A 26877-nucleotide genomic window follows, 5' to 3' on the forward strand; every position below is an offset into this window, starting at 1 on the left:
TGAGCAATAAGCCGAGCAGATAAATACGACAAAACCATTCAGAAAGGGTTTGTGCAAAGAAGAAGTCAAATTGATAAGTAACTTTTTGTTCTTTTCTTTTACTTCTAAGCAGAGACTCTCTGAAACCCCAAACATACAAATAAAGAAGTACCTCAAAGTTCCAAAAAATTCTTAAAAAGAAAACAAAAGCGACAGAAATATCTCATTCTTGAGTTGTTTCCATTGGCTCAGCCTCCGTTGAGGTCTCCCCTACTTTCTCTCCAGCCTTCTTGGCTGCAAAAACAATCACAAAGTTATTATGGATCCTTTTCTCAACAAAAAAACGTGGATTGAGTTTCATAGTAAATAAAAGTCTGCGAACATAATTTTCTAAGTTTCATACCTTTCTTCTTCTTTCCACCACCCTTCTTCTTCTTGATAGCCAAGGCTAACCACCCTTTGATATCAGGGTTGTCATCAATGGTCTTCGTAGGTTGAAGCTCCTGAAGTGTATGTGAAGTGATCCTATCCGAACCATTTGGCATCAGCAAAACTGTGAACTTGATTTGAGCAACAAAATCCCCTGTTCATGAACCAAAAAAAATATATATTCATGAGTCTAACCGTCAAGATCTATCTAAGAGAGGTTAATGGAGGATCAAAGAAATTTTCATAATCCATACCAGGCTTCTCGTAAAGTACAGGATACGGTAGCAAATGGCCATGGTTCACACACTCCACAAGTCCAAGACGTGCCCTTTTCTCCTCCAGTGACCTATATTCTCAGGAAACGTTAGCAGTTGACACCATACTTAGAAAATATTAAGTGCTTCAGAAGGTACAAAAAAGCACCTTGCAGTGAATGGCATGTGGGGAAAGTTTTCTTTGATCTCGCTGAATATGAATCTGGAGGCCTTCATCTTCAACTGATATTTAACATCCGCATCCTTCTTGTATACAGTTGTTTGCTTCTCGTCTAAAAGCTTCGGCTGCAAATTGAAACAATGGCAATTTGAAGAAGCTTTGCAAATTGGTCATCAAAGATGAAATCAACAAAAGTAATGTACCTTGCCATCACCAGTGCTTGCCACAATATCTACGGAATAGACTTCATTCTCTTCAAACTCAGCATCATCAACCCTTGTCTCTGGAGTGGATACACTTAGGAAACACTTGCTTCCATCTATCACATTCTGTTTCATCTGGTGGGAAATAACCCCTTCCACAATTTTGCAGTCATAAGCTTCAGCCACCTTCTGAATAGCTTCAGTGACAGCATGGTTCTGCCACAGCAAAAAAATAAATAAAATAAACACAATTCTAATTGTCTTTATTGTAGCAAGATCTAGGGTTAATCAAGAAACAACCAAACGCAATGACAATACATCAGAGTAACTGTGACATATAAGCCTCACTAGAATATGAATGAGAAAATTATCCAGAATTAGCAAAACTCTGTTCGGGAAAATTGCTACAAGTTATAACTAACAGTCAGTCTACAGTAGACAATACTAGGAATTAGAATTATAAACTTCCCATCAGAGCAACTATGACAAAATCAATCATTAAGAACCATAAAAAACAAATGGGTTACCTTCTTCCCAGGACGAACGAGCCTCAAAGCAACTTCAGCAGCAGTATTGGCAGCAGCAATAACATCAGCTTTGCGTCCAGTAACCGGCCCTTCTTGAAGAACATGTGTGTGTGCAACAAGAGCAATGAACCCATCAATATGGCATCCCATATCACTGCAATGGAGACAAGACAAAACAAAACAAAACACGATGAAATCACACACACAGAGACATCAAAAAACAGACAAAACTCATTTCTTCAGAAAAAAAAAAACGTTCGTACATTTTGAGCATATCGCCCTCTTCCAACACAGTCTCGTCACTTGCAAGCGGTGAGAAATGACCGACGGTGTTGTTCACAGAAACGCACGTAGGGAAAGCCACACCTCGGTCAATCTTCTTCTTGGCGTTCTTGTACATGCTCCCTGTTTGCCTTTTTATACAGAAAAACAAAACATATGAGCTAATTTAATCTTTTACGCAGAGCACAAGGAACCTGAAAAAAGAAAATAACAAACACTAACTCTTTGATGAAGGTGTCTCCTTTCTCGCAGATATCGACAATCTTAGCTTTTGGTTTGCATTCAGACAAAACAAACTGCAACGCCTCTGCAAATTCCCAAACACCCAAAAGACAATGAAATACAAAAACCTAATCGAAAATCGTAAAAAAAATGGGGATTTACTTACTGTTAACGATCTCAGCGGCGCTCTTGTACTTGGTGACGACTTCAGAAGAGGTGAGATCCAGCTCCTTCTCGTCTCTCTCATCGTCAGAACTCATCTCTCCAAGGTCGTTAACTCGCTAGGGGTTTAAGGAAATGGTTAAAGGGGTGGTGGGAGCCTATTGAGGGAAGAATGGGTGAGAAGAAGTGTGAGCGACGTTTTTGCTCAAATAAAGACACTAGGGTTTTCGCTATGTGTCGTCTCTTCTTAACGACACCGTTTAGGGACAAAACTCTTGTTTTGTTTGCGTTTCCAGTTATGGCCGGCCATGTGTTATTCTTCTCACTCCTTCATGGGCCAAACGGTGGTTGTTTTGAGTAGCATGTACGTGAATTGGCCCAATATAAGCCCATCTTGAGCATTCACCAACTCTTTTAAATTACAAAAAAGTTTGTATTATCCTGAATTGGGAACATTCCATAAAAATACCCGAACTAAATTTTGTTAAGTTTTTTAATACCCAAACTTTTTCACTACCCAGTTTAATACCTCAACTAATTATTTTGCCTATTTTAATACCCAAACTTTTAATATTGTACCCACTTTAATACCTAAACTTTATTTATTTATAAAAAACTAATAATTTTTAAACAAAACTTAATAAAATCTCAAAAGTCTAAGAAAAAACATTAAAAATTCTAATTTTATTTTAAGATTTAGAAAACAAGGTAGATAAACCATGGAAATTTTATTTTTTCAAAAAATAAATGAATTTGAATAATAAAAATAAATTTCGTTTTGTATTTCAGAAAAAAAATACAATATTTAAAACTTAGAAATTTTATTACAAAATTTAATATTTTACACTATTTAGTTATTTTTATTTCTCAGACACCAAAAAAAATTAGAATTTTCTGAGTTTATTTTGTAAATTTTAGAGATTTTTAAAAATTTTATTTGAAACTTATTAGTATTTTTATTAAAATAAATAAAGTTCGGGTATTAAACTGTGCACAGTTTTAAAAGTTTGGATATTAAAATAAACAAAATAATTAGTTGGGGTATTAAACTGGGTAGTGAAAAAGTTTGGGTATTAAAAAACTTAACAAAATTTAGTTCGGGTATTTTTATGAAATTTTCCCTTATGAATTTTGTGGAGAAAGTTTTTTTTGTTGGTAATCATTTTGTAGAGAAAGTAGTTGGAATGATAGTGTATTCAGTCATCTCTATATTTATATAGTTGTGTATGTATGCAATTAAATAATATGCTATACGTTATTTTATAGAACAATGAGTATGTTAGGTATAAATCGATATGTTTTTTCCTTTGAATACTAGGATTCAAGTCTAAATTCATAATATACTACAAGTTTGGAAACTACAATTTGTAATATTAGTTTTGTTCCAATAATCACTTGAATCGAGCACTTTGATATAATGGCCAAGATCCTTTAGAAAGAATAATGAGTATTGAAAAGGTTTCAGTGTTATTCTGGATGATAATATGATAGATACGCTCCATTCCTTCAACTTTAGAACTTATATATGTTCTTATAACACTTTGGAGTCCTTTGATGTCTTGTAGAAACAGAACATTGAGCTATAAAACCGAAGTCGTGTCAAGCAGCTCGTTGATAACTGTAGCAAGTTCACTGAGTAATGATAGCTACTCTACCCAACTTAGCAGAGAAATGGAATAAGCTACTACTAAACCGAAGTCGTGTTAAGCAGCTCGTTGATAACTGTAGCAAACTGTCTGAGTAATGACAGCTACTCTACCCAACTTTATAATTATATATGTTTCTCAACACTTTTGAGTCCTTTGATGTCTTGGAGAAGCAGAGAAATGGATTAAGCTACCAAAAATGACGTCGTGTCAAGCAGCTCGTTAATAACTGTAGTAAGTTGACTGAGTAAGCATCAACGTGTCATCTCCACCCAGCCAACTCTCTCAGGTTTCGCCACGTCTTCTTTTCCACGTGACATCTCCTTACCTTTCCTTTTAGAACCACAATGTTTCTATTTATAGGAACATGCATTACGTCTACCGTATCTGTGTCAGAGCATAAAACCAAACAAGAACATCCGTTTTTTTTAATACAAAATGGCGTCAAAGCAACAAAGCCGAGAGGAGCTAGATGAGAAGGCCAGGCAAGGAGAGACCGTCGTCCCTGGTGGTACCGGCGGCAAAAGCCTAGAAGCTCAAGAGCACCTGGCTGAAGGTATTATATATATGTATACTTGGGTTTAAAATTTTACCGCTCTTTTCGTTGTTGTTGAGGTTCCAATACTGTACGTATTAGATTACAAAAGCTACTAAACCCTTTGGACCAGCGTGAATATAAACTATTGTTTGTTCTAATTCAGTTGATTTTATGACACAGTATACACGCTTTAATCTTATCATCTTGGCCGATGAGAAAGACCCTTTAAAACAGTACTACTTTATCTTAAAATATAAGAAGGGTTCTAAGTATTTTACGTGAATATGAAGTAATTCTCCATGCTCTAATGAAATGCAGGACGGAGCAAGGGAGGGCAGACGAGGAGGGAGCAGCTAGGGCACGAGGGTTATCAAGAGCTGGGACACAAGGGAGGAGAGACTAGGAGGGAGCAGCTGGGGCACGAGGGTTATCAAGAGCTGGGACACAAGGGAGGAGAGACTAGGAGGGAGCAGCTGGGGCACGAGGGTTACAAGGACATGGGACAAAAAGGTGGAGAGACCAGGAAGGAGCAGTTGGGGCACGAGGGTTACAAGGAGATGGGACGCAAAGGAGGACTCAGTACCATGGACAAATCTGGTGGACAGCGTGCGGAGGAAGAAGGGATTGAGATCGATGAGTCCAAGTTCACCAACAAGTGATAGTAGCTCGAAACTATCTACTAGTGTCCCCGCTGCAACGTCATGTATTATATAATCTGAATAAGTAACCTCTAGGTTCCGTGTGGGTTGCAGCGAGTTTTTACGTTTGTTTTAGTCTATCTAGGGTCAATGTAAAACCTAGCCAGTTTAATTTTCATGTTGTCATATAGCTAACGGTAAGGTTGTATTCCTCTGGAAGTTTTTTGAGGTTTTGGTGAGGGTACAATCTAATATTTGATTGAGTCTTAATAACAATCAATAGAAAACATATAAGCATCCGGTGAAACTAACAAGACCGAGCAGTAAAATCATGTGTAGATTCATAACAGTCGAACCCTAGGAAGGGATTATAAGAAATGATTTCAATTTCACCCAAGACGCTTTAAGTTGTTACAACAAGAGTCATTTCAAGTGATGGTAGATACATGTTGTTTTTACAGCATGCTAACCCGCTTGCACAAACTTGTGGGTCGCAATTGGAGCATTTGATTGGTGGCCAAAACTGATCATAATATGCTCGTTCAGTGACTTGATGCTAATGCCGTCACGAATATACCGAGCACCAAGAATGGCTGTGCACTGGCCTGTAATCAAAGCAGTGTATATTCTCATTAAAAAAAATATATATATCTATATCAGCTTTCAAGTTCCTTTATAGATATTTCAAAACAAGACAAAACTACACTCTGTATAGATCCGGATGCACATGGATGACTTTACCTGGTACTTGACGTCGTATTTGACAGGGTCCTTGAGAAAGTATTTAAACTGCAGATTGAGGAAGAGTGTTATAACCAGACGAGGTGACAAGGATGCAGCTAATGAATATGTCTTTTACCTGGAAAACAATCTGTGGAATGATCAAAGCAAGCAGCGCCAACGCATAGTAAGGTTTGCCAGATGCTAATAGATATCCTGCAACCAAAATAAACATTCACAAATGATCATCTATCTAGTTCATAAGATCAAAGCACTGAACAAAACTCTACATTACCGGCAACAGAGAGCTGAGTAACGTCTATAGCACTAACGCATATCCATTTGGCAGCCTCAGTGCCAAAAGCTACAGGGAGAGACTGAAGTCCCATTGCTCTGTCTCCTTCAACACTTTTAAAGTCATTAACAATCGCTATTCCCAACTGCAGTTTGAAATCAGAATGTTAAAAATAACAAAAAAAGGTATCATAGTAGGCTGCAGGAAGAGTACCCCAGCTATACTGTACAAGAGTGTTAGAACAACAACGTTTGGTGTAAGAGTGCCAAACAATGCTTGCCCAGCCCACCTATCAATCAAGTGAACCAAAAAAAAAACGAACTAATGAGATGAGAACACACCATATAGTGTGATGCACGAGATATCTTTACCATGGCAAACTGATATAGCTTGCTCCAAGCGCAAAATTTCCAACCCATCCATTTTGTTTCAGCTGTAAAATAGATACATTGTCAGGTGCTAAACTCCAGAACTTATAAAAGAGGACGAGAGAATGTATAGAACTTACCTTAAGAGGTGGAGCAGAGTAAATATAAGACAACAAGGATCCTCCCAAAGCAAGGTAGAACAAAGTGGGAGTGGTATGTCCTGCCTGAAAACGGAAGGTTTAGCAATTCTGATGTATAACTGTACTAGTTAAGATCAAAACCACCAACTCACCCACACATCTAAGACTCCAGCGATCCCAAGACCTCCCAGTAATAGCACCCACACTTGTGTAATAACCTGCATTCAAGGAGAAAATTAGTACCAAACAAACTAATTAATGGTTTTTTTTTTTTAAAAAGCTCATAATGTCCTTGTATTATCAGTTAACCTCTTGCTCTGATATTGCTCCGGATGGGATAGGGCGATATGGCTCATTAATTGCATCAATCTCTCGATCATACCAGTCGTTGATTGTCTGAAAAACCGAAACTTCTTAGATTATGTGGTACTAATAAAATGCATAAGAAACAAACTCAAGCTTTTTTCTGTTATGCTGAAACCAAACCAGACCTGTGTATAGCCAGTAAGACATGGGCCAGACATCATCATGCAAAGAATCGACTTAGCAACGTCCTCTGGCGTCCAGTGGAAGTTCCCTGCCAGAAAAAAAAAGGAAGATGTGTTATGAGCAACCAACGATTACAGTATTGCGTTCATAATGTTTACCTGAAGCAGCAGCACCACAGACAACTCCCCAGACTAATGGAGGCCAAGTAACTGGCTTTGTAAGCTGAAGACGAATCTTCCATTTATTCTAAACACTCAAACCTAAACTTTCAGATTCAATGGATAAATATATTTTTAAAAAGAAAAAAAAAGTCAGGAGAAGATGAAAAGAAACTCACAGTCTCTTGAGCTGCTCCTTTGATACCAAGAAGCTGGTTAATACTCGAACCACCACCGGCTGCTGGTGCCTTGTCAGGCACCTGAGATTTAACTGCAGTGGAGATTCATTTCAATCAAATACCCTAAGTTAAATAAGCTCCTGTCCTAACGGATTAACTTGTAGAACAAGCAAAAAAAAGGTTCAAACCTTTATCTGTATCAGTCTCCGCCGCACGCACAACAAATCTTCTCCCTACGAACGTAACAATATCAGTATTCAGTAAAAAAAGTCGAAGAACGTGTTCAGCAAGGTAATGGAGTGTACCAGACGATTCGGATTCCGACGTGGACCAAACGGAACGCCGGCGAGTGAACTCAACGGAAACAGGGTTTCGGAGAGAGAGCGCTCCGACGGAGGAAACTCTGGAGGCGTGGATGGAGGAGACGGTGTTGAGAATGGAAGTCATAGAAGCGGCTGGAGAGAATCGTCTCTGTGGTGGCTGTTAGCCGGAGATGGAGTGGTTTAAGCTTTTTGGGCAGTTTGCTGTTTCGGGAAATCAGTGGTCGTAAGTTACCGACGATAAGAGTTTACGTCACAACTTTTGTCGGACTAGGTTGTCGTGTTACAACGTGGGGTGCTTCTATTGGGCATATATGGTAATCAACATTGAATGAAATGGGTTATCAGAGAATTCATATAATTTATATGGTTTTTGTATCTTCAAACTTAAAAATATAAAATGCTTAGGATTTAATTTTGTGGTGTATAAGAAAATATGATATAGTTTTGGCAAAAAAAATAGGATTTTATAAATTTTGACAGAAATATATTTTACAGTTGTGAAGATTTTTTTTTTTTTTAGTTTTTAATGAAAATATGATTTACTTTTTAACGAGAAAATACATTTTAAAGGTAATATTGTTTAACGGACACATGTAATTTTTCAAAAAATTACAAAAAACAGACATATGTAATTTTAATATTTTCTGAATAATTATAAACTTTATTTCTTGCATTCAAATGATTTGTGCATAAAATATAGGGGAATTGGGGCATATAGCCATGAAAAAATGGTAATTTGCAGAGTAGCAATTTTACCTAACGGACAGCTATACGGTATCATATATACATAATAATACGGTAGTGTCCTTGAAAATTAACCGGCTTACCTGCTAAAAGAAATTAATTAAAAATATAATTCTGAATTGTCCAAAGTAAATCGTGTCTTCACCCTATTCACATCTTCTCCTTCTCACTTTCTTCTGTAATTTTTGGAAATCGGAAGCCCTCTTCCGCCGATCTGCTCCAACGCCTCGCTACTGCGTACAGTCCAGTTTTCATCTCCGTCGTTCTCCCTTTTAATCATCTTCGGCTTTGGGTTTTGGTGGTTGTGGTTTGCGTTACCGTTTCGGCCGAGGGGAGTAACACAACCGGCCTCTCCAACTTCACCAACTCAGTTTTTCTCAGATTTTTGACAACGCCATAAGTTCTTGGTGTTACGTCTATGACTGTATCAGTATATTCCGTTGTTATATGTCATCTCATGTAGAATAGTATGCGGCTCAGATTATTCCATTTTACATGGAATCGTACTTTCACATCATGTACTATTTCATTCGTTTGCCGGTTCTTATTCTGTTTAACTCATAATTCATTTATGTATTGCATATTATAGTGTGAACCGTCCTCACTCTTTGTCTCTCTTACTTTTCATTTTTCAGGTTTGGTATAGATGAGTTATATCTTCCAAGTAGATTGTTTGAAACACGGTTTAGTTTTGTATATGGGTTAAAGGTATTACACCATTATATACTATGTTATTTATTTTGTTCTATTCTATTTGAGTTTAAGTTTATATTTGGGTTTATAGTTTATATTTAGGTTTAGGGTTTACTGATTATGGTTTAGGGTTTAGTATTTGGGGTTTAGGGTGAGATTAAAATAAAATTCAGTATTTAAATGAGGTTGAGATAAAATTGGTGTCCTATACTATTTTGGTGTTATAAAATAGAACTTCTACGTGGGTTTAGAATTCACCGATTAGAGTTTAGGGTTTAGTATAGGAGTTGGGTGGGATAGGATTGAGGTTTAGTATCTAGGGATCGGGTTTGATATGTTTTGTATTTAGGGATTGTACGTAAATTTATAATTTTATACTATTTTGGCTGTATAGAATAGAACATTGGGTGCATGTGTATGTGGTTAATAAAGACAGGCGTAGATGACCTTTTTTTATGTTGGCCACATTGTTCTTTTTCGCTTTTTACCTGATACCTACAAAGACAAAGGATAAAACCGAATAATTTGGAGCACAAATGTTAGAAAATGAATTATGTCAAAATCAATGCTATTTAGTTAATTTACACTCAAAATATGGCTAGTTGGCAAATAAGCCCTAAAATATATTCCACATTTTCTAATCTAAAATGAATCATTTCAATTCATATAGTCTCGATTAATCCAACTAATTTCGATAATTTCGCTTTAAATTTTTTAAAAGCGTCAAAATATTCACTTGATGAAGTCCAAAGTGTAAAGAGTTGATTTTACCGGTTTTAAGGCCCATTTGGTAAGTAAAGCCCATAAGCGCCGACTAAGACACGTGTCAGCAGTCAACGTTGAAAGGAAAAATAATAGAACCATCTTTGACATTCTTTTCTCTGATCCAACCCGTTCCTTCTTGTTATCAAACTCCTCCAAAACATCTTTATCATCTTCCTTCAATTCAATCTTTTTTATTAATTTTCGAATATCCCTCGTAATCTCGTTAATGGAGATCGGTCCTCCATCTTCAAGTAGATTCAAACTCTACGATCACCTCCAGCTTCTCGAGTTTCCCGATAAGTACGTCATCAAACCCGTAGATTCGCCTCATGAAGGCTTCTCCGTCGATCGCCGCGACGGCAACATCAAACCTCTCGACGGTATCTCTCTCTCTCTCTCTCTCTGTCCTTTTACTGTTTTGATTTCAAGGAAACTAGATATAGCAAGGAAAACTATGTCGGAGAGGAATCTGTATTTCATTTCGCGAGCTTGATGTTACTGTTTCTGTCCTGATGCAGACAACACTAGTTCTGTTAATGCGACCAAAGTGTCTACAATATTTGGTGTTGGAGGAACTATTAGGCTCTTAGCAGGTGAAAATTTCTATCTTTCTATTATTTTTATTATTATTTTGGTTTCTTCTCAAATGGAAACCTTCCCTATGTGTTGGCTTCTGCTCAATGGGAGTTTCATAGTGTTTTAGGAACGTACTTGCTAGTTATAACATCTCGGGAGGAAGCTGGGACTTTCCTTGGTTTTCCCATTTTTCGAGTTACCGCTATGAAGTTCCTACCTTGCAATGCCAATTTGAGGTTTGCTACTGCTCAAGAAGTAAGTTTTGTTCTGTAAAGTTTTTGTTTATTTTTGGAGATTTTTTTTAAGTTGTCTGGAATGCTTTTCTAACTACTTGGAACTGGTGGTTGTTTATGCAGAGAAGGGACGAAGCTTATTTCAGGACCCTGTTACAGGCACTTGAGACTACTCCAGGACTGTATTTTTCTTATGAGACTGATCTAACTGTCAAGTAAGTTTCACTATCTGATAATATCGTTGGTAAACAGTGTCATTCTTAAATATTAGTTCCACATATTTAAGAATACATGTTTAATCCAATGTTACAGCTTGCAAAGAAGGTGCAAGCTAGCTGTTGGTTGGACGAGTAAGCCCATGTGGAAGCAGGTTGGTTATTCCCTCTGATCCTGGTCCAACTTGTGTTTTTTCTATTACTATTTTTTCTGTCTGATTTTAGTTGGTAGGCTGAAGGTTAACTTGCGTGTCAGGCTGACCCTCGATATGTTTGGAACTGGCATCTTTTGGAGGAACTGATTGAATGCAAAGTAACTTGTCTTTTTCTAAGTTTAATTTTCTCATTCCATGTCAAACTTCACAGATCTAATCTTCTCTTGATTTTGTAGCTGGATGGTTTTATTACCCCTCTGCTTCAAGGAAATATCCTTTCTTTATCTTCTGATTCGCTTCTTCTTCTTCGACTGTTTATATATATATATATATATATTGTTGTCTCTTTCAACGTGTTTGTTTAAAAATTAACCAACGGTTAAGCTACCAAGTTGCTGAGCTACAGCTGAAGAATTCTCCTTCCGTGATATCGTTAATTTCCAGGCGCTGTACACGTCGTCTAGGTGTGTTTTAATTTTTGTGACTAGTGCTGTTGGAAAATTCCAGTTAAATGCCTGTTTGATACTCATGTTGGAATTGCCAATTCCAGGTACACGTATGTGGAGAAGAGGAGCCAATCTTGAGGGAGACACTGCTAATTTTGTGGAATCTGAACAAATAATGGAGATTAATGGTTTCAAGTTCTCTTTATTGCAGGTATACATACCCCTTCTCTTCTTTTTTTCTCAGTTTAAAGGTTCCCTTTTATTTCTTGTGGATTGTAACCGTCTTGCTTTCCCCTTGCTAGGTTCGAGGTTCAATTCCACTTCTTTGGGAGCAAATCGTTGATTTGAGCTATAAGCCACAGCTTAAGATAAATAAGCATGAAGACACGGTAATTTATTATGACCATGTTACATATTTTACATTCACTGTCCAGCCCCTCAACCTTGATTAGTTATTTTTCTGCCTCCAGCCGAAGGTCGTGCAGCGCCACTTCCATGATCTTAGCCAAAGATATGGAGAAATAATGGTAGTTAACCTAACAGATCAGGTAGACTTCCTTACTCCTCATTCCAGATAACATAAGTACATTGTGCATTCTGACAATCTTAGCTTCAGTTATTTTTTGTGGTACGCAATATTCACTTGCTTACTTTCCTTGTCTACGATAGGATGGAGCTGAAGGTGAATTAGGCAAAGCATACGTCACCGAAATGGCGAGGCTTCCAAACGTGAGGTAATATTCTTTTTGCGTTCACCTGATATAACCCTTCGTGGTTTATCATTATCCCAAGAGCAACCACTGAAGTTTTTCCGTTTCTTGACACTTTTTTTTTTCGTTTGTTTGGATGTCTTTCACCTTCTCTTTATTTAATCTGTTCTTACATCAAGTTGAATTAGAAGAATTATTGGTTAATGAGGCTCTTTTGACTCAGATTTGTCGCATTTGACTTCCACCACATCTGTGGAACTACAAACTTCGACAACTTGGGGGTACTTTATGAAGAGATTGGGGATGAATTTGAAAAGCAAGGGTAAGCAAACAAATTATTATTCTTCAGTTCAGTTAATATTGCATAGGCAGTCAGTCAGATATCAGATGTTGTTTGTTCGGTTAAAGTTAGGTAGCTGCTAGCTATGTGCAAGAGATTATTGTTTACAGCTGCCACTAATCCAAGCTGAGCAGATATTTCCTTGTAGACGCAGACGGGAACATCCTAGAAGAGCAGAAAGGAGTTATCAGATCTAACTGCATCGACTGTCTTGACCGCACAAATGTTACCCAGGTTTGTTGAACTCTTTTTCATTTCCACCAGCCATCTTGATTGGTCAAGCCTCCTTTTACTAAATAATTACTTGCTTTAAAGCCATTCAAGCTTTGTAAATGGTCGACAACTTGTATCTAATATGTAAAAGACATTATCACTGAACTGCTTTTGATTGTATTCAACTTTTTCATATGAAAAGAATTACATGGCCCAGAAGTCTCTGAATCTACAACTTCAAAGGATCGGAGTGCTTGATTCCGCAGAGTGTGTTTCCATGTTTGGAGATGATTACACAAAGTTCAGAACAAGTAAGTGAATGTTCACTTGCAACTTTTTCTAAGCTGTATAATATTTTCTGCAGCTAAAAATCCTTTGGGCTTTTCTGATAGTTTGGGCTGAGCAAGGGGACGAGATTAGCTTGCAATACGCCGGGACATATGCTCTTAAGGGCGACCTCGTCAGGTGAGAAATGTCAGACACCAAATAGTTCTCTTAAGGTTTCATATACTAGAAAAGACGTTGTTAATAGTTACATATAACTGGCAGGTACGGGAAACAAACTGTATCTGGAGCAATCAAAGATGGCATCAGTGCTATGTCTAGATATTATCTGAATAATTTCCAGGATGGTGTGAGGCAGGCAAGTGTCTTTTTTTTAACAAGATTAGATTTCGATGTTTAATGTAAAAGATGAGAGAGAGATTTTTTCAATTGGTTGCAGGATGCTTTGGATCTCATAAGTGGTCGCTACACGGTGGGCGCAAACAGCCCTTCACAACTCCAGCCTATTGGAGGATCACAACCCTCTGTAATGTTCCTCCTAACCGCACTCAAAACAGTCTGTTAAAAAAAAAGGAAAGACGCTGATCTGATTTCGTTTATGTTTTGTTTGTTGGGTGAGAATAAAACAGTTTCTGCCAGTAGCATCAGCGTTGTTGATAGGTGGTGTCACAGTGACATCTTTCACTATTCATCAAGGTAGAGAGAATAGGCTTTTCTAATTTTATATTATTGACTATATAGGGGGGTTGGAGTTGTGTGATTTGATATTTTGTATGATATATAATACAACAGCGGGAAGAAACACGCAGCAGTATCTGGCGTCGGCTTTGTGGGCAGGAGTGACCGCAGGAGTGGTGGCGATGATCAAGGTCAATGGAAGGCACTTGTGTTCAAGGCCTCGTCTTTGCCATCTCATTTGATTCATCTTTGTATAAGGGATTCTCTGTACCACATTCTTCTTTTTCATATCGTCTGTTTCCATCTTTTTTTTTTTTTTTTTTTGAAAAAAATCTGTTTCCATCTTAAACGTCGTACAATGTTCTAACAATAATTAAATAAACAGTTGTCGTTATAAATAAAATATTAAATAAACAGTTCCACTGAATTTTTAATCTAATTCAATTGATCATATATATATATATATATATATATATATATATATATATATATAGATAGATATAATCAAATCTTATCGTAAGAAGCTAGGTTGTGCAAAATTAGTAACTCTATATGATCTGTTTGCTACACAAACATTAAACCTTAAAATCTTAATCATGTAAATAAATTATAAACCATAAATTAAAATATAACTACTAAATAAATACATAAAGTTAATATTTAAAATCATTTACATATATATTTTAAATTAATTAATTTATAAGAGAACTATTAATTATTTTTAATCAGATGAATAATTTATAAAATTATTATTTTAAAACTATAAGAAAACTATTAATTTATAAAAATGAATAATCAATTTATCAATTATAAAACAATAATTTAATTATCATATGACGTCCACTTTATTTACTACTTTAAGTTACAGTATTCTAAACCAATCACAACTCAATGTCAATAATTGAGATTTCAGGATATTATTTCGCGGTGCGGACAAAAATTGACGCGTGGGATGTGTATTTGTCATCTGACAGTGTTCTGTTTCTTATCTGTTCTGTCACCCGCCAACGTCTGTCTTTTCGACACAGCAAATAATCCAAAATTTTCTTCATTAATCAATCAAAATCACCAATCTTTAATAAATAGTAAATAAATAAATTTAAAGGAAATTGCTCTTCGGCTTCGATTCTCATGAATTCAAATATTGGTTTTCCTTCGGGAATCTAACATTTTTCTCAGGAACTTTCCTCAGATCGCAATTAGGTTTCTACAATCAAGAACGGCCATGGATGAGATGTTATCCGATCTAATGTATTTCGTGAAGAACCCCTCTTTTACAGAGACATTCGTCGACATCGTGCTCTGCGCAGTACCGATTTGGCTCGCCGTAACGATCGGTCTTTTGATCGGATGGTCTTGGCGTCCGAGATGGACCGGGCTGATCTACCTAGGGTTGCGTTCTAAGCTTCGGTTTCTGTGGACTGCTGCGCCGCCTGGGTTCGGCGCGCGGCGGCTTTGGCTCGCTTTCACAGCTCTCTCGGCTTTCTCCGTTTGCCGCAGCTTATGGTCCACGAGAGCCAACAAATCGACGAATGGTTCGCCTTCGTCGCAGCAGGCTAATGTAGAGGAGAGTCTTCAAAGTGATGAAGTTTCCAGGTACAGTTTATTACAGAACATGTGTTGTTTCTCTGTTTTTGTTTTTTTTCTGTTTCCAGGTACAGTTTATCACAGAACATGTGTTGTGGGTTTTAGTGAATTGGTAGAGATATATAGGCTATAGTTAATGTGCTACTTCCAAAGGAAAGAGGTATCTTGTATGCATATCCATCTTTTTTTTTTCCCTCTTACAGTCTGAGATTCTCTCTGTTTCTGTTAATCAGAGTTATGTGTTCAAAAACGGAACGTTTGCTTTTAATGTCAGCTTCGTAAAGTTATATAGTATGGTATATTGATTGAATTTGTATTTAGTGTAGCAGCCTTGATACTAATGGCATTAATTATTTTTGCAGGGCTAGCGATGATAACACAACGGTGAGAGAGGAGGAGATTGTGACGGAGAATGATCTAGAGCATTTGCTGCAGCTGCTTGAAGTCGGAAATGCGACCAGGGAATGGCAATCCATGATGGACAAGACTACTCCCAATATGAGTTACCAGGCTTGGCGTCATGAGCCTGAGGTAATCAACAACTTCAACTCTTGATTTGTTATCCGTTTCCTGTATCATGTAACTCAAGGAACAAGGCAAGTTATTGAGTAGTAGGCTCTAGACGCTTTTGTTGAAAAAAAAATTATATAACTAAGAGACCTGCTTTTAGATTATTGGTTTCTTGGGGTCGAAGGACCAGATAGTTTTCTTCTTGTTAAATTATGGGATGACCATAGAAGATATATTTGAATGATATTCATATTGTGGTTCTGGTAGTGTTCATCCTACTTCCTTGTTTCGCGCTGTTTCCTTCTTCTTTTTTGGCTACGATGTGATGCAATACTTCTTCTGCTACTTCGCGTGGCATTTTAAAACATTTGACCCGACACTGTTCTTTTTTTATATGTATAACCGGAAATTTCTTAAATACTAGCTGAAAGATATAATATAAAGCAGTGTTTTTTAGCCTGAAAGGTTGTGATTGTTTGTCAGACAGGTCCTGTTGTTTATCGCAGTCGAACCATATTTGAGGATGCAAGTCCAGATATTGTTAGGGATTTCTTCTGGGACGATGAGTTTCGACCTAAATGGGATTTCATGCTTGCCACCTTCAAAACTTTGGAGGAGGATACTCAGACAGGAACGATGATTGTTCACTGGAGAAAAAAGGTCTCTGCAGTTAAATGATGATACTTATTCTTCTTAACAAATCCAAGCCATTGTTTGTTGCCTTTACTAATTTGTTTTGCATTCAGTTTCCCTTTTTCTGCAGTGACCGAGAGTATATCATTGGCCGGAGAATATGGGAGTCCGGAAACAAGTATTATTGTGTGACAAAGGTATAATTTCATGCTTCATTAAACCATTATCTTTCAGTTTTGTCTAACATTGATCAAATAGAAGACAAATCCAACTCATGTTCCGCCTAAATTTCTCACACCATTGATATTGTTAGGGAGTTCCTTATCCAGCTCTGCCAAAGCGTGATAAACCGAGGCGCGTTGAGCTTTATTTCTCAAGTTGGGTTATCAGAGCAGGTAAGCCTTTTGAAATGCAAGTCCTTGATTAGTTTTAAAGCTCGCATGTAATTTGAATGTTTAAGCAAACTACAAAACAAAATGCAGTTGAATCCAGAAAAGGAGATGGACAGCCATCGGCTTGTGAAGTATCTCTAGTCCACTACGAAGACATGGGCATCCCAAAAGACGTAGCAAAGTTAGGCGTCCGTCATGGCATGTGGGGAGCAGTCAAGAAGCTAAACTCCGGTTTACGAGCCTACCAAACCGCCAGAAAATCAGACTCGAGTCTATCCCGGATCGCTCAAATGGCAAGGATCACCACAGTACTGAACATGGATTCTAGAGGAGACGATGACAGAAGCAGAGCAATGGGCAGCTACGCAAGGAGACAACGGGACCATTTGAGAATGGACTGGAAATGGGTCGTTGTAGGAGGTGTTGCCTTGGCTTGTGGCCTTCACACTGGTGTCATTGGTAAGGCTTTACTGGCTGGAGCTGGTCAGAGACTTGCTCGTAGGTGAAAAACCTTAATCGTATTCTTATTATCTTCCATTGACAGAAGAAGAGAAATGTTTACATATAAAGCTAAAGCAGATGTTTTTTTTCTTGCAACTCCGATACGAAGAGCATGTGGTTTTGATGGTGAACCATGTATAGTAGTAGCATTAAGCTGCGGAGTCTAAATTGTTTGGATGAGACCTATCTTGTTACATTGGAGACTTGAGATATCTATGTATCTTATAAATGATATAAATCTACAAAGCTCCTAAAAGCTTACAGTCTTTGCATGTGATACACTTTTAGTATATCTCTAATTGCATTGACCAAAAGAAAGTACACAGGAGACAATGTCAAAAGTTCTATCCTTCATCAACTCACAACACTGTGCATACTAGCTCGTGGTCAGTACCTCTTATGGTTGCAGATGACGTTCCTCGTTATGAAGATTTCCAGAGGTTGCTTCTGGTGCTGTGGAGGATGCAGAATCATCATCATCATCATCAAGCTCAGTTTCTAATTCATCTGAATCCCAGTCTTCATCATCTGAATCAAATTCAACATCAGATAGTGAACCCTTGGCCTGGATCCCAGCTTCTTCACCATCCTCTTCGTATGTATCTAAATAGATGTCATCTCCTTCTCCCTACAAGAGCACCACAGAGCGTGAGACCTCAAACACCAAATAGTCATAATGGTGAAACTCAAATAACCACCCATACATCTGTCTCTTCGGTCTCCTCATCGCTAGAAGAATATGCCATGTCAAGCTTGTTGTATAACACTTGATCTCCCTTGTCTTTTACAAGTTCCACTTGTTCCTGCCAGAATGGATTCAAGGTCTCATGTTAGTTACATTGCACAACCAAAAAAAAATCGTTTTCGTTGAATACAGCAAATATAGATCCATACGATTTCAGCTCTCAACTGCTCTGTTCTCGCCTGTACCACCGCAATATGTTTTATAATACCCTGTTTGGATGATAAGAAACAAAACTAAGTGTTACCCATCGTTTGATTAGATTCAACTATAATGACAAATGTTTTGCATCACGAACCTGCCGTCTTTGGAGCTCAACAGAACGCGCCAAAGCTTTCCTCTTTGTCAAGAGGTTCTTAGGCCTTAACTCGGAAGGACGCTTATAGTCTTTTCCTCTATACACGATAATGGCATAGCCTTTGGAAATCTTGTCAACAGAAACCAGGATTCCTCCACTCTCGGCTTCAAGGGCCAATGCCACTTTCTGCGCACCCTCAAAACTTTTAGCCTTCACAAGAATTTTGACTAGCTCCCTGTATTTCCAGTGCAAGTGCATGTTCTCCACAGTACCATCAAACACCCCTCTTCGACCTGAAAGCAATCAATCCAAGTAAGTAAGAAAGCTTTGAAAACATGCTTTGATTACATCAGCCTATAGATTGATACAATAAATTTTACCAAGCAGTAAGAAGGCTTTCATCCTCAATCCGAGCTTCTGGAACATAAATCTCTCTTCCTCAGTTATGCCCTCAGTGTCTGTTCTGTGCTCTGATGGCTTCAGAGATTCCTCTACCTTAGCTAATGCACGTTCAGCTTTCAGCAACCTTTTCTCAGCCTAGAAGGAGTTATTTGATACGTAACAATCCGGTTAGTTCACGAAGCAAATCTTTTAAAGACAAAATGTGAAATAAAACTTGACAGGTAGGAAATGAAGGCTCAAGGCAGGAACTCACAAAAGCAAGTTTCCTTTCCAACTTTCTGACAAGATTCGCAGACCTCAGTTTCTCAGCCTCTTGTTTCACTTCCTCCACGTGATCATCGTCATCCAGATTCCTTCCCCACTTACTAGCTGCATCAAGAGTTTCTCCAAGAGTGCCGGTAGAAACAAGGTTTTGATTAGCTTTAACACGTGGGACAACCAGACCCGATGACGCTCTTAGACGTGCCTGTTCCTCTTCGTCTTGGAATGTCCTTGCGAGTCTCTCCTTCTCCACCAATGCTTCAGCTACTTGTGGTGACAGAAAACTCTTCCCTCTGTAGAAAACCAAGAAGTCTTTGTTCCTAGAGAGCAGCATACCTCCCGTCAATCTCTGCAGTCACTTGCCAAGATTACGATATCAAGAATTCATCATTTTTCTAATGACATCTATATATGCATTATTACCTTGATGTCCTCAGCCATTCTCTCACTGGTAGTCAGTTGTACACCACGTTTAAGGGCAACCTTAGCAATCAAACTCTCCTCCCATAGCTTAACCATGGCTGTTGCCAACCCTTGCATCTGTCTACTTCGACCTATAGATCCAAACAAAATTTCACTCTTCAAAGACTTTGCCAGGCTCTACAAAAAAAAAGTCACAACGGAAAATCCAATACCTAAAGCAAAGTGTGGAGGAAGAACTTTGCCAAGTCTCCTTAGAGAGGTTGCCTCCTTTTGTCCCAGAGTTGATCTCACTCCATAAGGAACAACCCTGAAAGGAGGTTCGTAACCAGGTACTATCCCTGGAAGCAAATCAGCATCAACAGGTAATGGATAACCTCCCTGCCAGTCCGTGTATCGAGGACCAAGACCTTCTAACAATTCATTTATTTCATCTTCATATTCGACTTCTTGATGAGATGTCCTGTCTTCATTTCCCACGTTTGTTGTCTCCTTCTCTAGCTGAGGATGATGCACTTGCTCAATACTATGATCCACTCTACCTGTAGGTAAGGAAGAGGTTGATGTCTGTGCTCTTCGGTATATTTGCTTGCTCATTGGCACCGACGCATCCCTCCTGTAAGTGTCGTTTTTGTATTTGTACAAGGCGATGGAAGTCCCTGACCTCCAAATCACCAAACCACCAGTTTTTCGCTGTCACAGTGAAGAATAAAATACAATCAAGACTTTTTTGTAAACACATCTAAAGAGTATTAATGCAAACTAAATATACCTCCAGAAGTTCATGCATCCGTCTCATGTTGAGCGCATTTGTACCTTCGATCTTGAGTCTAACAATCTCTGAGCCCTTCCACTTCTCCTGAATCGCATCAACCACAGCCTGAGTGACACCTGCACCTTTAACTCTCATCTTGCTCTTCGTCCTAAACATCACATTCCTCAACCGGTTCAGCTCTGCTTGCGGAAGAGTCATCTCCGCAAGCGAGTATCTACTCTCCTTCTTAGCTGTCCACACTCCATTAACTAGCTCCTCCTCATTCTCCTTCTCCTTAGAACTTGCTTTTTCCCAAGGGAACTTAACTTCTCCATCACCTCCGTAAACACCAAACGGTGATGACTCCTCCGTGTATCCACCACCTCTCCTATTATTCCTCGGATTCTCTTCTTCCTCCACAAACCTCCTCTCTTGTTCAATCTCTTCATCTTCGTCAACAAATCCGAACTTTTTCAATTTCTCCACAATCCTCTCCATTGTACTACTACTACCACCACCATTCTCAACACTCGTTACCCCTGAATCTAAAAATCTCTCTCCTTTCCGATGATTCAGCACTAACTTCGAAGGTTTAAAATGATTCTGCTTCTGGGTTCTGTTCCAACTCTCATCCCTACCCCTACCACTACATAGTTTAACCAAACCGAATCTCCTCGTCGATGAAGCTACATGAATTGATGAACTGTACCTTAAGAATCGGAGGGAAGTGGTTCCATGGAGCTTGCAGAAGGAGCTTCCCAACGAATCGAATGTTGCTGGATAAAAATGGCGACTTGAATTCATCGCCATTTCTGACTTTCAATTGGGGGGGGGGGGGTACTCGCAGAAATACAGAATATTTCAGAAAAGTTTCAACTTTTGATCAAAAGTTTTCAGCTTTTTTTCTTTTGGGTTCTTCTTCCGGTGGATGGATTAGTTCGGCTACGAGACGAAGCTCGAACTCGATGTTATTATCCATGGCGGGGAAAGGAAGATGGTTATAGATATTTAGAGGCTTTGTTTGGATACGTGGTCTTTCGTAACCAGGCCAGGTACAACACTTTTTTAAAAACACGGTCCATTTAAATAAATACTAAGAGCATTTCTAACATATAGCTATTTTGTCTGCAAATGCTATAATAAAAAAAAAATCAGTTCAATCCATTTTTAATTTATTTTCTAAAATAGAAATTACTATATTGTAAAGTCTAAATTTGCTATGTATTTCTGTGTCTCATCTATCTATTATATTAAAAAAAGTCATGACTTATATTATGTGTAATATTTAAAGTGGATCATTTTCTAAAAAAATATTAATTAAATATATCTATCATTTAATTTTACATTATATCAATATAACTACTTTAATCATGATATCTTTTTATATCATTTCATTTTAAATATATATATATATATGAATTCCAACAATTTTTTTGAATTTTTTTTACAAGATCTTAATAATTAAAATTTGATGTAAAACTTCATCTAATTTCGAAATGTTATACATTAATATATAATCATCTATCATTTATAAAACGAAAAATAATAATCATAGTCTTTCAGATTAAATTATTATATATTGAACTAAATATGATAAAATATATTAAATTGATATATTAATATTTTTATTTTTATAAATATAAATACTTATCTTAAAATAATATAGCATGTTAGTAAAATGATTATCACATAATAAATTATATAATATATATCTACAAATTAACATATCTTAAATTTACATATAACAATATATTATCTAAAATAAATAAACATAGAAATTGCTAAAAAGATAATCCAGACTTTAAAGTAGAAGTAAAAATTTAACATAAACTAAATACAAATTAATTTTTAAATATTTTGTTTCATGTATATTTTGAATCCTTTAATAATAATAGATATGTGACGGTTTGAAATAATTCATTAATTACCACATGTAAATTATAAAATAATTATATTTAAAATAATTATATAAATATTTAAATATATAATTAACGTAATATATATCACTAATGATGTAAAATAAATATCTATAAATATATATAAATGAAAAATCTATCTAAAAATGTACAGTTTTATATTTTTATTATTTCCAAATATTTTTATATGTAAATATACAATATAAGAGAAACAAGCATACAATATAAGAAATAAAAATACTACATTAAACATCTATCATAATATTATCATTTGATATAAAAGCAAAAAAAATTAAAAAAACAAATATACGATATAAAAAGTTAAGAATAAGTAAATAAAAATTAAAAAAAATTAAAAACTAAATCACAATATAAGAAATAGAAATATTATACTAAACATCTATCTTAATATTTGGATAAATATACAATATGAGAAACCTAAACAACAATGGGGAATTTTCAAAAATACCATTTTCAAGGTACCATTATTCATCTTTACCACCACTAAACACATATTTTCAAAAATACCTTATTTATTAAAATGGTGAAGACTCTTATATCTTTGTTTTTATATGTTTTTCAAAATTCTAATCCCAAATTCTAAATCCTAAACCTCTAATTCTAAACCCTAAACCCAAAATCTTCAACTCTAAACCCTAAACCCTAAACTATATACCCTAAATTCAATATCCTAAACCCTAAAGTCTAAACTATAAACCCTAAATCCTCAACTCTAAACCCTAAATCCTCAACTCTAAACCCTAAACTATATACCTTAAACTCTAAAACATCAAATCTAAACCCTAAATCCTAAACCTTCAAATCTAAACCCTTCATTAAAAGTAGTGGTAAAAGTGGTTAGTGTAAACATGAAAAGTGGTACTATGAAAATGATACTTTTGGCAATTTCCCAACAATAAGTAAGTATAATATAAGCAATAGAAATATACATTAAACATATAACATAATATTATCATTGGACATAAATGTAAAAATAATTAGAATAAGGAAATATACAATACAAGAACAAATAAACAAAAATAAATATACAAAATCAAAAATAGAAAAATTAAATTAAACATCTATCGTAGAATAAGTAAATATAAAATATAAGAAAAAAGTAAATATGAATATAAGAAATAAACAAATTATATTAAACATCTATCTGAAAATGTATAGTTTTACATTTTTGTTATTATTATTTTTTATAATTAATATACAATATAAAAAAAAGATATGTTATATAGAAATCTTACATTAAACATCCATCATAATATTATTATTTGATAGGAAATAGAAAACAAGATAAATAAATATACAATATAATAAAAATTAAACAATAAGTAAATATAAAATCATGAAATTAAAAAACAAAATTAAAAATTTCTTTGAAAAATGTATAGTAAATATACAACATAAGAAATAAAAATATTATTTTCGACATCTATTGTAATATTAGAATAAGTAAATATTCAATATAAAAAACTAAAAAATAAGTAAATATAATTATTAGATTAAAAATCTAACCTAATATTATCATTTGATATAAAATTAAAAAAGTAATTAGAATAAATAAATATATCATAAAAATAAACAAAATTAAATTTATGATATCAAAAATGGAAAAAATAAATTAAACATCTATCTGAAAAATGTATGGTAAAATAAATAATTAGTAAATATAGAATTAGAAATAAAATATTACATTAAACATCTATGACAATGATAGAATAAAAATAAATAATAGTAAATATACAATATAAGATATAAAAAACTACATTAAATATCTATATGAAAAATTATAGTAAATAAATATAAATATACAACATAAGAAATAGAAATATTATTAAAACATCTATCATAATATTATCATTTGATATAAAAACAAAATAATTAGAATAAATAAATATAAAATATAAGAAAAATAAATATACAATATAAGAAATAGAAAAACTACAACAAACAGATATCTGAAAATGTATAGTTTTATATTTTATTATTTCCAAATATTTTTATAAGTAAATATACATGAATAACCGAATATATTATAAAATAAATAAAGAATAACTTTGTATAATTTGTACTAGGTATCTATTTATCATCTGGTTGTAACTATAAAACAGTCGGTCAATATTAAACTTTTAAATGGTTTATGATTTCGTTGGCAAGTAATGACTGATTGTTTAGAATATATCAATTAACTAAACCGAATACACAGAAATAAATCAAAATAAACCAAATAAACAAAAAGTTACATCTGTGATTTTTTTCGAATAAACATATATATATATATATATATATTATAAACCCATTTCAGTTCAAATATATATTTTTCAAAAGAATGAAAAATAAAATATTTATGAAATTAATGTTATTTTTAGTTAATAACTAAATATTTAAAATATATTATTTTCTAGTTATTTATATATCCCGGTGGGGTTGATCACTAGTAATAATGGAAACTAGAGTTTAGATTGTTATTATTTTATCATCGTACTACAAAGAAAAAGTCGGTTTACAATTTTGCCAGCCAGCTTTAACAAGGATACTTGCATTGGCAAACACCAGAATTACCGAGGGTGTAACACATCCCACTTCCACCTGCATACTTATATGCACAGTTAATATCGCAACATTTTTGGGGGCACTTTACACTACATAAACCGGCCCCACCATTGCAAGTATTGCGTGGAGTCACCGAGGGTGATTCACATTGGTAGTGGCACCTGCAGAGAGGCCCCCCAATGGAGCGGTCATCACAGTCACCTTGGCTTGATGGCCCATGTTTGGACTTGCATCTCTGGTCGCAGCTTTTGCAAGTGCCTAGTCCATCGACGCATATATTTGCTCTAGTCTGATTCACAACTGTAACATTGTATACATCATTAAACTTATCATAAAATAAATGTGAGAAAAATGTGATCATAAAATTATACTAAAGAACTTTTGAAACTGTATGAAAATTGCGGCAAATAAATAAAATAAACATAACAATTGAGAGATATAATAATACCTGAGGCAAACATGATAAGTAGGCTAACGAGTAATACAAGTGGAGTTATTCTCTCCATATTTTCACGTTTACTAGTTTTCTTCTAATCTTATCTTTCTCTGCAGTATGTTTGTATATTATCGGGACATCTGTTATCTATTTAAAAGCAATATGTAGACTCCAACTTAAGAGTTTTTCTCAAGTAAGGACATTTGTTTTTACGTCCGGCATAAAATATTTTTTTTTTATGATGGTCTTTTGTTGACCGATGAATACACCGATTTATTGCTAAAATTGTATGGTCAGTACAGGTACTTCCGTATAAATGTTATTCTCGATCGTCAAATGAGATTTTATGCCATAAGTGAGAGAGAAATAGATGATTCTGGAGCAAAAAAGTTCTTAAAGTCACTCTTATTATTATTATTATTATTATTATTATTATTATTGTTATTATTATTATTATTATTATTATTATATACTAGATAAGAAATATGTGCGATATCGCACGGGAACACATTTTATAAATATAAATATGATATATTTTATAAAATAACATTTACAAAAAAATATAATTGTTTTTTTTTAAATATATGTGTTGCAAATTTGGAAGAATACGACTTTGCAACATTTTTAGTATTCTTAAAGGATACATTTCTTTACAAGAAAAGAATATTTGAATAAAAAAGTACATCTTTTCGTGTAAAATAAAATAAAATTACATTAAATAGAGATAAAATTAAGAGTAATAAAAAAAAAACTCATAAGCTATTCAATTGTTACATGAAAAAATAGCGCATAACTTAAAAGTTATAACCTGTTGGTAAAGACACACACATTAAAGTTTATGTGCATGTTTTAAATTATTTTTGTTAACTCAATTTATTAAAAATATATACTATTCTGTATAATTTATATTTTACGTAAAGCATCTTATTATTTTTTTCAAAGAAGTGTATGTGTTACAAAATAGAAAAGATATATTCTTTGACTTTCCATAGACTTTTAAAATAAAATGAGAAAAAATCAAATAATATCAAGAAAAATATTTATATATATATATATATATCATTTATTGTTCAACTAAAACTATTTGTCAACTAACCGAGTAACCGATTTCTTGGAAAGAAAACCACATCATGTATCATAATCAGAAACAATCTAAATGAAAAGACAAAAAGCGATATACAACTTTTCATATTAAAAACTAATAAATACATTTTTATGTAATTTTTAAAAAGATGTAACTTTTCACATTAATATCAACTTTATATAAATAACTGTAAATATTTTTGTAAAAGTACCTAACCTTTCATAAAAATAAACACATAACCTTTCAACTTAATACTTAACTATAGATTGTATAATGGTTGTACAAAGTGTACAAATAGCAAATACAAAAATAATTATGAATATGGGCACATAAATAGTTTTTCTTCTTCTCCTTACGTCGAAATCACAGAGTCATTATTGAATAGTTGATCTCTTTACAATGAGATTTATCACGGGCTTTGATGATTTTAAAGAATTAGAGTAAGTCTTACAAGTTTACTTTATTACACAAGTTTATATATGTATAGCCAGTTTTACCTAACCATCGTTAACGTTCAGGGGTCTACACATGGCGAAGTTTTGTATTAGCATATAAAACATAAACAAACGTTTTGGGTTGGACAGAAGTCG

The 26877-nt window shown here is 34.9% G+C and overlaps 7 protein-coding genes across 7 annotated transcripts; 3 read left to right on the forward strand and 4 right to left on the reverse strand.

The window, feature by feature from the left end:
• Positions 1–70: 70 nt before the first annotated feature.
• LOC108843299 (ERBB-3 BINDING PROTEIN 1) lies at positions 71–2451 on the reverse strand. The gene is made up of 9 exons (XM_018616464.2): positions 2244–2451; positions 2078–2162; positions 1837–1986; positions 1574–1727; positions 1047–1262; positions 832–968; positions 663–754; positions 383–562; positions 71–273 (listed from the first exon to the last, which is right to left on the reverse strand). The coding sequence occupies exons 1-9, from the start codon at positions 2335–2337 to the stop codon at positions 203–205; spliced, it is 1179 nt and encodes a 392-aa protein (XP_018471966.2). The 5' UTR covers positions 2338–2451; the 3' UTR covers positions 71–202.
• A 1859-nt stretch (positions 2452–4310) lies between these two features.
• LOC108841553 (em-like protein GEA1) lies at positions 4311–5166 on the forward strand. Its single transcript, XM_018614304.2, has 2 exons — positions 4311–4441; positions 4742–5166. The coding sequence occupies exons 1-2, from the start codon at positions 4324–4326 to the stop codon at positions 5080–5082; spliced, it is 459 nt and encodes a 152-aa protein (XP_018469806.2). The 5' UTR covers positions 4311–4323; the 3' UTR covers positions 5083–5166.
• Positions 5167–5331: 165 nt separating this feature from the next.
• LOC108834478 (chlorophyll synthase, chloroplastic) lies at positions 5332–8011 on the reverse strand. The gene is made up of 14 exons (XM_018607815.2): positions 7716–8011; positions 7599–7643; positions 7411–7502; positions 7232–7319; positions 7076–7161; positions 6894–6980; positions 6737–6802; positions 6585–6668; positions 6448–6509; positions 6290–6365; positions 6077–6221; positions 5921–5997; positions 5803–5850; positions 5332–5666 (listed from the first exon to the last, which is right to left on the reverse strand). Exons 1-14 carry the CDS (start codon positions 7855–7857, stop codon positions 5604–5606), a joined length of 1161 nt encoding a protein of 386 aa, XP_018463317.1. The 5' UTR covers positions 7858–8011; the 3' UTR covers positions 5332–5603.
• Positions 8012–10046: 2035 nt separating this feature from the next.
• Positions 10047–14213, forward strand: LOC108824506 (phosphoinositide phosphatase SAC8). The gene is made up of 20 exons (XM_057002958.1): positions 10047–10315; positions 10454–10528; positions 10639–10766; positions 10868–10959; positions 11057–11114; positions 11216–11272; positions 11351–11382; positions 11496–11578; positions 11665–11771; positions 11863–11949; positions 12031–12108; positions 12230–12294; positions 12494–12592; positions 12745–12844; positions 13026–13134; positions 13216–13288; positions 13373–13466; positions 13548–13634; positions 13738–13804; positions 13901–14213. The coding sequence occupies exons 1-20, from the start codon at positions 10162–10164 to the stop codon at positions 14026–14028; spliced, it is 1773 nt and encodes a 590-aa protein (XP_056858938.1). The 5' UTR covers positions 10047–10161; the 3' UTR covers positions 14029–14213.
• A 569-nt stretch (positions 14214–14782) lies between these two features.
• Positions 14783–17681, forward strand: LOC108842478 (uncharacterized). The gene is made up of 6 exons (XM_018615398.2): positions 14783–15382; positions 15736–15904; positions 16367–16543; positions 16630–16713; positions 16830–16911; positions 16999–17681. The coding sequence occupies exons 1-6, from the start codon at positions 15012–15014 to the stop codon at positions 17412–17414; spliced, it is 1299 nt and encodes a 432-aa protein (XP_018470900.2). The 5' UTR covers positions 14783–15011; the 3' UTR covers positions 17415–17681.
• Positions 17598–21224, reverse strand: LOC108842477 (CRM-domain containing factor CFM3B, chloroplastic). Its single transcript, XM_018615397.2, has 9 exons — positions 20305–21224; positions 19748–20225; positions 19536–19666; positions 19105–19461; positions 18830–18986; positions 18450–18742; positions 18304–18363; positions 18114–18212; positions 17598–18037 (listed from the first exon to the last, which is right to left on the reverse strand). Exons 1-9 carry the CDS (start codon positions 21094–21096, stop codon positions 17807–17809), a joined length of 2598 nt encoding a protein of 865 aa, XP_018470899.2. The 5' UTR covers positions 21097–21224; the 3' UTR covers positions 17598–17806.
• A 3514-nt stretch (positions 21225–24738) lies between these two features.
• On the reverse strand, positions 24739–25288 carry LOC108841410 (defensin-like protein 182). Its single transcript, XM_018614166.2, has 2 exons — positions 25216–25288; positions 24739–25067 (listed from the first exon to the last, which is right to left on the reverse strand). The coding sequence occupies exons 1-2, from the start codon at positions 25271–25273 to the stop codon at positions 24739–24741; spliced, it is 387 nt and encodes a 128-aa protein (XP_018469668.1). The 5' UTR covers positions 25274–25288.
• Between the last annotated feature and the right edge of the window lie 1589 nt (positions 25289–26877).

The sequence above is a fragment of the Raphanus sativus genome, chromosome 2 (genome assembly GCF_000801105.2).
Source record: "Raphanus sativus cultivar WK10039 chromosome 2, ASM80110v3, whole genome shotgun sequence".
NCBI lineage: Eukaryota > Viridiplantae > Streptophyta > Magnoliopsida > Brassicales > Brassicaceae > Raphanus > Raphanus sativus.